An 11,236-nucleotide genomic window follows, 5' to 3' on the forward strand; every position below is an offset into this window, starting at 1 on the left:
AAAAAAGGACTTTTTTGTTTATTCTTATTTTTCAAAATGGATCCTGATCGTCTCCAATTCTCAATCATGAAATTTTCTTTGTGCACGTGACACTTGTACATTTTCAAAATTCAATACATGTAGAAGTTTCTTGAAATTCTACTAAAAAAAAAAGTTTCTTGGAATTCAACTCCATTTTAACACCAAACTTCTACAAGCATTGGATTTTGAAATTATATAGGTGTCTTGTGCACAAAAAAAATTGCACAAGAATTGCACGGGATCTAAATACATATAAAGTTAAGAGAAAGGTATTCCCTATAATGCAGTGTGAGGCGGAGGGGAATCTACACTACCACAACAATAATGGTGCGGATGGCAGCATCATCTACATGGGGTTCATATGCTCATAATAGGAGAGTAAATATTAAAGAACCTCATGTAATGGAAAATCGTCCCTAAAGTCTGACTTAGAAAGTTATTTCCTAAATTTAATAACAAAAAAGGGGAAGGTTTTATGCATGATCATGTATGTACGTTTCATGACTTTCAATTGTTTGATGGGGTTGGGGGATGACGCCAAAGTTTAATAAATTCCCCCCTCGCCCACTTAGTGGTTGAAGGCTTGAATATATACATACACGACCATGCATAGCCTAACTGAAGTTTAGGTTGTTTAGAACATTTTGGAGTTACTTGCTCGATCATTTATATTACGATTATAGTTTTGATTTGATTTCACTTTTCTTTCACCTTCCTTTCACCTTATGTCATTTGCAACGCTAAGATGGAGTTATCTCACTTTTCTCATTACAATGTTGTCGTATAAGCTCAATTATAACCCAATTAGCTTGAGTTCCACTCTTTATAACACTTGGTAAGTGGATACTAAGGTAATGGGTATATATGAAATATGACGATGGAGCATTTAAATCATTAGTGAAAAGAATTTGGCTGTATCTTTTACTCCGTAAATAGAAGTATAGGGTAAAGCATTTATTGATCACAGCCAAAAAGAGAGTATATATAATGCATTATTAATATTTCTTTGATAAGATGTTTACTGTATTAATTGATCAAAGCTCTATATGCAAAACCAGAGAATCCAATAGACAGTACATGGAAGAGAACAGTAGTGGTACATTGCTGCGGGCAAGCCGATTCACATAGTCTACATACAGGTCGATATATAGGTCATCGTTTATGCATCTCTGACCCACTACTCCTTCTACTTGGATGGTTGATCAAGACCTCACTGAACCAACATTCAACGCATGGAACCCAGAGAGTGGTAGGAGCTGAAAGCATAAGAAAGCAATCTTTTGGGGTAACGCTGATTGCGAATTGCTGTTCCTCTCCACAGTATTTGCTTCTTGATAAGATGCTTATGAGGAGAAGAGAGCTATCGATTGTATGTGCTCTTCCCAAGTCCCACCCGTCACCCACTGTTTAAGTTGGTTCTGACAACGTTTGGGATGCCATCCATTGTTTGGAAAACGGGTAATATATGTTAGGATTTTTATGTGGACTTAACTGACATCGATTGATCTATTGGGCCCAAGTAATTATAGATCCACTATGATTAGAAAACTCCTGGCACAATCCATTGTGGGAATGAATTAGAGTTTTAAGGACTACATAGCACGAACTCCCCCACAGGAATAATGCATGTGAGAGTATTCCAAAGGTGAAAAGCTACAATCTACCTCCAAATTAAAAATATTTATTCATATATATATATATATATATATATATACAATCTACTACAAGTAACATGGTACTCGATATTCGTTAGTATTTACTACTACCATCACTTTAGATAGACTATTAATGAAGTGTTTAATTACACACACTTTCCTCACTATTCAGGGTCTAATTGAGCCAAGGTTGTTGGAGAGGCGTTCCAGCTTAGCCCAAAGGAGGCCGCCTAATGAGAATCTGGGCCTCTTCTCCACAGAGCTACCGCTACTGCTGCTGCTGCTACAAGAAGAGCTACGACTGAGCCAGGCAGGGATTTTTTGTACCTCTAGGATGGTTCCACCGATCTCTCTTCTCACCAATTCAACCGTCTTTGAGTCCACCTCGTTTCCTGATACATCTGTGACGTGGAAAGACCCAATTGCCCTCTCTCCACGTGTACCAATCTCTGCACTCGCCACTGACAGTCCATGTTCCCTGAATACCCTCGTCACGTCGGAAAGTAGTCCCACTCTGTTTCCAGTGCACACGTCCAGCCTTAATCCCTGCAACCAATGGAACACGGATGTGTAGTTAGAACCTTAATTCCTCTCTCTCTCTCTCACATTTCGTGGTGCATGGTTTGTGGTTACTGAACATACATGAGAAGCTCTCCGTTCAATGGCAGCGACCAAACCCTGGGTGACAATACGTTTCTCGGCCTCCGTATCCAAAGTGCAACCGTCCAGATGACGTATATAGTACTCCTGCAATGCAATTTTGGGCATTTGAGATACATTTCTAACCAAATTGAGAATCCAGAAGATCATCAAGATGATGTTTGATGACGAGAATGAAAAAGGTAATTAAAGAGGTGGTACCTGAACAGCGAGGGAGGCTTTGGAGCTAACGGTGGCATGGAAGACGACGTACTTCATGTCGGTCAAGGTGCAAACGGTATCAAAGAGCAGCTTGGGACGATCCTTGCTGCGCACGTTCACCACCGAGTAACCTCTCTCGTTGCAACTCTCTATATCTATGGACACCTCAGACGTACTACCTCTAACGATGTCGCGGCTTTCTTCCTCTGTCATTCCGTCTCCAGAGCAGCAACAGCACCAGTCGTATACACCAAGATCCATCGCAGACATCAATTGGTGCAGCCTCCTTTCCATCTGACTTCGGCCCCCTACGGGCGTTGACAACCTAACCGCCGCACTCCTTCCAAGCTCCGGCAGCTGATGGTGGTGGTGGTGGGCCCCAACCACGTTATCCAGCTGCTTCTCCACGTGGGAGAGACGTTCCGGGTAACAGATGGGCCCGCCACCACTCAAAACATCCTCCACGTAGAAGATAGAAGCTGCGCGGTCGTTGTGAGTCCAAGCCACCGAGGAGACCACGTGGCAACCGAGATTGGCGAGAACCGCAGCTATCTCTGACAAGAGTCCCGGCCGATCCAAAGCCGTCATCTCTATAGCGGTGTAGTCTGTGGATGATACGGGTCTCGGCCGCACAATCCATCCGAGGCACGTTTCCACCTCGCTCCCTTTCCCTTTCCCTCTTCTTGTTTCCGCACCTAATGCCTGTATATTAATTAACAAGTTTAATAAAGTATAATAGCAATCCCCCTTCTAAATTAGACTAAACTCCAAACCTAAACGAAAAAATATCCAGCTAGAGAGACACAGAGAGAGAGAGAGAGAGAAGAGACCTGTTGAATGTAGTGAATGAGGCTCTGGTCAGTTAATTTATGGCCAAGCTGATCTGTCACATGGAACACTGCTTACCACAGTTTTACCAAAAGCAATCATTCATGAGTTGTGAAAAAACAGACGCAGAAACAGAGATGTGCTTTCAGAGTGAGAGAAAAAAATTAATGGAGGAAGAGTTGTTCCGAGAGAGGGCAGTTACCATCCATGAACCAGCCGCCGTCAGAAGAGATATAAGATTTGGAGATGACGAGGTCAAGGTCCGTAAGCACTTGAACCATCTCTAATAGAATCCCGTGCTTGTTTGCACTATCAACCTGCCAATTAATTATACCCATTAATTCATAATTAAAAAAATATTAATTAAGAAAGCGGGATTCGGGATCGGAACTTCCACCGGAGAATTACAGACAGAAGAAGATTGTGTTTTCACCTTCACAAGGGTACAATCTTGACGTGTGTCGTTATCGATACAAACCCTGCATTGCAATTTTCCCAAGAAAAAAACAGAATATTAATTAAAAAAAAAAAGGGTTTATACTGCAACTAAAGGAAAGTCGGGATATTAATTACCTCGGCGGATGTATTCTTTCGATAAGGGAATCGAAATCTGGATCGAAGTAGGGTTCATAAACGCTCTCCATACTAAGGCCGACCTATCTATTCAATCTCTATATCAGTCTTCAGTTTGTTTCAATGTCCTCTTACGCCCATCTAAAGAGACGATGGGTTCTCTACTCTCTTGACTCTTTGTCTGCAAATCAAATCCAGTACCTCTTGTCACCTGTAATTCATTGAATTTGAGGATATAGAATAAAAGGCATGGATTTACAATTAGTAGAGGTAGAGGGTGCCTTGGTTTCCAAGCAAATCCTGATCACATTACAACTCTGATTACAATTCTAATCCAGAAATATCGTTTTTGGAATTTGACTTGCAATTGGTTTCCGAATCTACAGATCGATATATGTTATCCGCTTTATTTAATAATATTCCAAAATCCCCTATTGGTTCTATTAAGACCCCTCGCCTCTTCCACTACATACAATTCTAAAGCCTCCCCCAATTCAACAATCAACATTTCCACCAGCCAGCGAGAGCGAGAGCGAGAGCGAGAGCGAGAGCGAGATTCAATATTACAGAAGTGGATCGAGGTGGGCAAGTCGATTCCAATTTCCAATTGACAAAGGTCATCATCACTCATCAGTCATCATAGTTAGATTACCATTAATTAGGAGAAACGGACCAAATGAACGCACATACCCCAAGGCCAGGGGATCTCCTCAAAATCAGAGAAACATGATTGATGGATGGAATAAATCGATAAAAATATAACAAAGAAACAATCACATTGTAAGAAAAAAAAAAAAAGAAGTATAGCAGAAGAAACCAACCCACGAGAACATGATACGAAGAAGAGGCCAGCTTCTTGTCTATATTTCTATAAAAAAAAATCTCAATGACATATATGCTTACAGACAACGATCTCGTAGCAGCGAAAGAAGAAGAGGCCACCTCCACAACTTACTTGATACATCTTTTAAGGAAAATGGGTGTCAAAGGAATATACATTGATAAGAGTGTTCCAATATTCCTCACTTATTCATCTCCCAAAAGGAAAGTAGCAGAAACCAAAGGAAAGAACGGGAAATTAGCGCTCACCCTCAGAGTGGCTCAGTTTACATTTTCATAGCGTTGAAGCTGAAAGAGGAAATCGCCGCTCATTGCGCTAATGCTTCTAGCAAAGCTTAGGATTTAGAGAGGGAGAGAGAGAGAGAGAGAGAGAGAGAGAGAGAGAGAAGCGCAGGGGTGTGATATGAGTTTTTGGGTGGTAAACGAGGAGAAGCGAAAAGAATGGCGGGTCAAATAACAGAATCCTTGAATCCCTTACCCAGGGAACAGGGAAAACAGAGCCAGAAATGAGAGAAGGAAAAAAAAAAGTGTGGGGGGTTCAAATACGAATGGCCAAAGAACTGCCAACGCGAAAACAGATCACCCGCAACTCCGCAGAGCCTCTCTCTCACAGAATCCCGTGAGTCCCCTGATGCTCATCAAATGCGTGACACGTTGGCGTCTGAATCCCACGCGGCATATCATTGTCTAGCATTTCTTTTCAAGCGCGGCGGCTCGCTCCCGCATCTGTCACCACGTTTTCCACCGCCTTAGGGCTTGGTAACACTCTCCAGAAACCAGGAGAGACAAAGTCAAGTGGGCCGTTTATGATAACCCACTTATCTCTGCTGCTTCTGCTCCCAATGCCCACCCAATCAAAGCTGAGTATACCCTAACCCAAAACCTGTTTCCCCATGCTGGCTCTGCCCCACGGCGCCCAAAGGCCCAAGCCTTGAAACATACACACAAGTTTCTCAACTCTACAAGCCAACTGAGGCGCCCGGGAGTTGAGGAAACTCTTGAGACAATGGTTTCAAGAATCGGAGGCTCAATCCAATTGAAATTTGTCCAATGCCTATCAATATATGAGAAGATATTTGATTGAATTGAAGTATAAGATTTGAAAATTGACCAATAGAGATGTTATCTTATCTACCCAAGCATCGAGTTTTATAGATTGATGAGGCAAAATATGTCACTTTCCTCAGCACGGCTAAAGCATGTACGCAAACCTAAACACGACTAAACTGCTACTTCGGCCTCTGTCAGGCCATGCTGCACCTCGGCCTTCATCAGTCTGCGCTATCTCCTCGGCCTCCATCAGGCCGTGCTGTCACCTCGCCCTCCGTCAGGCCGTCATCCACATCGGCCTCCGTCAGGCCGTGCTGCACCTCGAACTCCATCAGGCCGCGCTTCCACCTCGGACTTCATCTGGCCGTGCTACCACCTCGGCCTTCATCTGGCTGTGCTACCACCTCGGCCTCCATCAGGCCGTGTTGCACCTCGGCCTTCATCAGGCTGTGCTTCCACCTCGGCTCGACGTCAACAACAAGGTTTTCAGAATCATGTTTTCGTCCACCCCTACATTCAGGGAACGTAATCCCTATTCCGGAGGACAGGACTCTATCCACTACACGTCATCATAGACATCGCACGATTGGCCTTTCCGAGTTAAGAGGGAAATATTCCAGGAATATTCCCAGAATCACAGAGCCACTCCCCTTGAGGACTCCACGCCTAAACAGGACTCTTGACAATCGGCTCCCACTTGCCCACCATCAACAGCCTATAAATACCAAGGTAAGCCTCCATCATGGGGGGATGTATTACTCACTTCTCTTATTGGAAAAGCTCCCTTGAGCATCTGTTGTGGAAAGATCTAACTTAGGCATCGGAGAGTCCACAGTCGGGTCAGCCCGTCTCTCCCCTGTCATCTCTTCTGTGTAGGTCGGCCAAGGCACTAGGAACTGCAGGGAAGATCGTCCGGTCAATTTTTTTCGCATCAGATTGGTGTCGTCCGTGGGAAATTGTTACAAAAGTCACCTTGAATCAATGCAATTGAGGAGTGAGAAGGATGTTTCTTCAACGCCAACGCGAGCAAGATCCACTCGCGAAGTACCACTTGGATGTTCTCATTCACCACCATTGGCAGAGCTAGAAAACGTCCCAGCAGAGACCCCTGCAGAAGGACCCTAGCAAACTAGGCCCGATGCACAAGTTACCTAGGGAGAGGGGGATCAACGCGAGTAGAACCCTCAGCTATCCCGCCATGTCCAATCATCCCAGGTAACTCACCCGAACATGGAAGAACAGATGCAGAGCTTGCAGTTGCAGGTATTAGCTACAAACGCACTGGTGAGGGATTTCATACATCAGTTCGGCTCAGCACTTCCAATGCCAGAAACTAGTTTAGCTCAGCCGCCTAGGCCTGTTTTCAGCAGACGTCCCAATGACGAATCTCCTGACAATAGCATCACCCCTCAATCAACAACAAGAAGGGGGTCGGCCAGAACTTCGTGCACTGTTCATTCGGTACCACCGCGCTCTCTTACTGAGGGGCGTAGGCAAGGTCCCGTCCCTGCCCTGATCGGGAGAGCCCGTTGTTCTGAACATCATCGGAGCCCAGAGACACATGATACTCATGGATCCCCACCCCGGGTAGGAAGATGCCAACTATCGCCTCAGAGACTCAGTAGAGGTCCATGTCCACACAAAGAAGAACATGAAAACTACCAGAGGCCAGCTCGGCAAGATCGACCCCACCTGGGTCAGAGCTCACCCATCGGGCCGACCAGAGGTGCACCACGGCAAGGTCACCAAGGCCGAGGAAGAAGCCCCAGAAGATGCGAAGGGGCAAGTCGATCCCCAGATGGCCGAGCCGAGGAGAGAAGAGGCGACCTGGAGAGCCGCATCCAGCGACTCACTGAGCGAATAGAGGGAATGCAGAGGCAGGGGCTCCCGGTCGACATGACTATAACCCCAGCCCATAATGCACTTTCCGACGAACTAATTGATGCCGAGCTGCCCTCAAATTTTATGATACCTGTCTTCAATGGATATGACGGCACCACAGATCCCTACGATCATCTGTTGTACTATAGCTAGGCCATGGCAATTCATGGAAGGTCAGACGCCGTTCTCTGCAGAGCTTTCACTGCCTCATTAAAAGGAGTTGTGCTGGTGTGGATGTCTAACTTACGGCCACGGTCCATTCATAGCTATGAAGAACTGACAAGAGCGTTCTTCACACTTTTCCAAGCAAGTATGAAGCAGAAGCAAACTACGCAAAACGTGATGAACATGAGGAAGGGAGCGAGGGAGACTATAAGAGAGTTCCTTACCCGATTCACCAAGGAAACACTGGAGGTAAAAAAACCTACTGGAAGGAGTGGCGTATAGCACATTGTGCAACGGGGTAATACACCCTGATCTGGTTCAGTCCCTAGCCCTTGACTTACCGGAAAAGATGCCCGAACTGTTGAGACGGTGCAATCAATATGCCAACATAGAGGAAGTTCTAGCCGCTCGAGGAATAGCTGACAGGGGTGATCAAGAGGAGAAGGAGAAGAAAAGGACTCTCAGACCTAGGGATGACTCTCATGAGCAGAAGAAAAACAGAACAGATCGACCTCTTGAGACAGCTGAGCCTGAGCGATATGAACTTAATCATTCTCGAACAAACTTGCTCTTAGAGATCCAAAGTCAGAAGTATTTTCGCTGGCCCAGGCCAATGGCAAGTAAACCAGAAGAGAGGAACCCCAACCGATATTGCCGATACCACAGAGACCATGGACATGACACTGAAGACTATAAGTCTTTGAAAATGGAAATTGATGAGCTCATCAAGGCCGGATACCTCAACTAGTATTTGAAGCAGAAATATGATGGGAACTAGCCCGAGCCGAGGAGAGATGAAGCCCAGCCGAGCCGAGGTAAGGCCGAGCCGTCCAAGGACCCAGCCACAGATCGAGCTGTCACATACGACAACCAGCCCATGGGTCCGGCCATCCTAACAATCATGGGCGGACCTACGGCGGAATTAGTTAGAAAAGCCAAAGCACACTCGCAGTTCGTATGCATCATGGAACAACCTGTCAAAGCCCTCAAAACGGATCCACCCATTACTTTCTCTGACAGAGATCTGAAAGAGTTGAACTGGCCTAACAACGACGCTATCGTGATCCAATTAGTGGTGGCCAACCACCCTTTCCACAGGGTCCTAGTGGACACGGGAGCCTCCGTTGACCTCATGTCATACGAAACCTTCATAAAAATGGGGCTTGGCACCGGAACCTTAAAACCAGCCCCAGGACCCTTGTACGAATTCTCAGGCATGCCAGCTAAGCTAGAGGGAGTTGTTGACCTACCTATAACCATCGGACAAGGAGCTCAGATAGCCACAACCATGGTCTCTTTCATGGTCGCCAAGATCGCCTCACCCTACAATGCAATCCTTGGCTGACCTGGTCTCAATGGTCTTGGAGCGATTGTGTCCACTAGGCACATGAAGGTTAAATTCCCAACCAGCAATGGAGTCGGAGAATGCAAGTCCAGCCAGAAGGAATCCCGGGAATGCTATGCCAACTTTATAAAATCTATCAAAAAACTGTGCTCGGGCCTAGCATGTATGGTAGAAGTTGTTGATTGCCGAGATGAAAGCCTCTTGGCCCGAGTCGAGCCAGTTGAACAGCTGCCTACAGTCCAAATCACTGAGGCCAGTAGACACTTTTATCTGTTGAGAGTTTTATCAGTAGATTGCCTTGAAATCCCATCGATTGGGTGTTAGTCTTGAAGATTTTATACTATCAGCACCTTAGCAGTTATTCAATTTCAATCGCGTAGCAGATTAGATTCTATTTTGAAGCAATGTATTTGTCCCAAGTGCATATAACACATCAATATACTATGAAGCTTCTCGCAAATATCTAACTCTTCTAAGATTGTGTACAGCTCGGTAGCATCTAAGATCAAGCTCAAGCTCGGCACCATAAGACCAGACCCTAGCCTAGCGACTCAAAGACCTTAACCAATGAGGCATAAAGATCGAGCCCCAGCTCGGCAGCATCTAAGACCGAGCACTAGCTCGGCACCACAAGACCAGACCCTAGTCTGGCGACTCAAAGACCTTAACCAATGAGGCACAAAGACCGGGCTCGGGACCACAAGACTAGACCCTAGTCTGGCGACTCAAAGACCTTAACCAATGAGGCACAAAGACCAAGCCCCAGCTCGGTAGCATCTAAGACCGAGCACTAGCTCGGCACCACAAGACCAGACCCTAGTCTGGCGACTCAAAGACCTTAACCAATGAGGCACAAAGACTGGGCCCCAACTCGGTAGCATCTAAGACCGAACTCTAGCTCGGCACCACAGGACCAGACCCTAGTCTGGTGACTCAAAGACCTTAACCAATGAGGCACAAAGACCGGGCCCCAGCTCGGCAGCATCTAAGACCAAGCTCCAGCTCGGCACCACAAGTCCAGATCCTAGTTTGGAGACATAAAGACCTTAACCAATGAGGCACAAATATAGGGCTCCAGCTCGGCAGCAACTAGACCGAGCTCAAGCTCGGCAACACAAGACCAGACCCTAGTTTGGAAACTCAAAGTCCTTATGAACTAAGGCATGCAAGCCCGAGCCCCGACTCGGCAAATCAAGCCCTTATGCACTAAGGCATTCAAGACCGAGCACGGCTCGGCACCTCAAGACCTTAGGTTATCAAGCATGCAAGCCCCAGCCCCGACTTGGCACCACAAAAAGCCTTAACGCAAGGCAAATCAAAAGATTGAGCCCCCAGCTCGGCACCCCTATGGCTAGTCCAAGGCTTAAAGCCTCAAGGCCACACTCAGACAGCTGCACTTGTCCTTATTCTTCCAAAAAATTACTCATTTTCGGTCCATGCCCGAAGCACAAGAAAATAAAGAAAGAAGCACAAGAATACTGAGAGATGAAAACATAAAATAAAATTTTCATTCTCCAACAATGGGAAAAAAGCCCTCAAAATACATCACTACCGAGGGAGACATCTACATAAGTATGGATCTATATATATGAGGCTAATGTCGGGGGGGCTGATCCATGAGCCTGGCTCAGCACAAGAAAATCCTTCGAGTCGGATCACCTCTTCACCAACATTGATCGAGCCGCAGGGCTGCACCAGAGTAGCATGGACGGGAACACGCCACTCATAGTCCGTCAGATTGTAGCCTGGCATCTTACTATGAAGGACCAAGATGGCATCGTTCGAGCCGACCTGAAACGAAGAAATGTTAACGTCATCCAACCACTTCTGATAGGGCTAAGGGTTCAGCCACTTCGTTCGCCTCCAGTAACCTCCCATTTCGGCTCTCTAATTATCAACCCGACATCATTGGGATGGTCCTCCTCAGATCGGGCCATTTCTTCTTGACCCCCATGAAGGCTCTTTGCCTCCTTTACCTTCGAACAAGCGACAACCACGTCTTCGAACCGTTGAGCAG

The 11,236-nt window shown here is 46.1% G+C and overlaps 1 protein-coding gene across 6 annotated transcripts; it reads right to left on the bottom strand.

The window, feature by feature from the left end:
* Positions 1 to 1,650: 1,650 nt before the first annotated feature.
* Positions 1,651 to 5,278, bottom strand: LOC122091246 (ACT domain-containing protein ACR1-like). Of its 6 annotated transcripts, none has more exons than XM_042661115.1 (8): positions 4,760 to 5,278; positions 3,939 to 4,119; positions 3,799 to 3,844; positions 3,568 to 3,682; positions 3,368 to 3,420; positions 2,538 to 3,239; positions 2,319 to 2,423; positions 1,651 to 2,222 (listed from the first exon to the last, which is right to left on the bottom strand). In XM_042661115.1, exons 2-8 carry the CDS (start codon positions 4,007 to 4,009, stop codon positions 1,845 to 1,847), a joined length of 1,470 nt encoding a protein of 489 aa, XP_042517049.1. In that variant the 5' UTR covers positions 4,010 to 4,119; positions 4,760 to 5,278; the 3' UTR covers positions 1,651 to 1,844. The 6 variants fall into 6 exon arrangements, with proteins under 6 accessions (XP_042517049.1, XP_042517048.1, XP_042517046.1 ...); XM_042661114.1 differs by having other exon boundaries at positions 1,652 to 2,222; positions 3,368 to 3,435; positions 5,028 to 5,278; XM_042661112.1 differs by having other exon boundaries at positions 1,652 to 2,222; positions 3,368 to 3,435; positions 3,939 to 4,149; positions 5,028 to 5,278.
* Positions 5,279 to 11,236: the final 5,958 nt, after the last annotated feature.

This window comes from Macadamia integrifolia, chromosome 10 (assembly GCF_013358625.1).
Source record: "Macadamia integrifolia cultivar HAES 741 chromosome 10, SCU_Mint_v3, whole genome shotgun sequence".
Taxonomy (NCBI): domain Eukaryota; kingdom Viridiplantae; phylum Streptophyta; class Magnoliopsida; order Proteales; family Proteaceae; genus Macadamia; species Macadamia integrifolia.

What these genes read in the sequence shown, in the direction of transcription:
- LOC122091246 (XM_042661114.1), bottom strand. Translation starts at nt 4,009, where the DNA reads ATGGAGAGCGTTTATGAACCCTACTTCGATCCAGATTTCGATTCCCTT. An exon ending in CGGCGGCTGGTTCATGGATG is followed by an intron (nt 3,436 to 3,567) that starts GTAACTGCCCTC and finishes TGTGGTAAGCAG; the next exon opens with TGTTCCATGTGACAGATCAG. An exon ending in AAGCCTCCCTCGCTGTTCAG is followed by an intron (nt 2,424 to 2,537) that starts GTACCACCTCTT and finishes ATTGCATTGCAG; the next exon opens with GAGTACTATATACGTCATCT.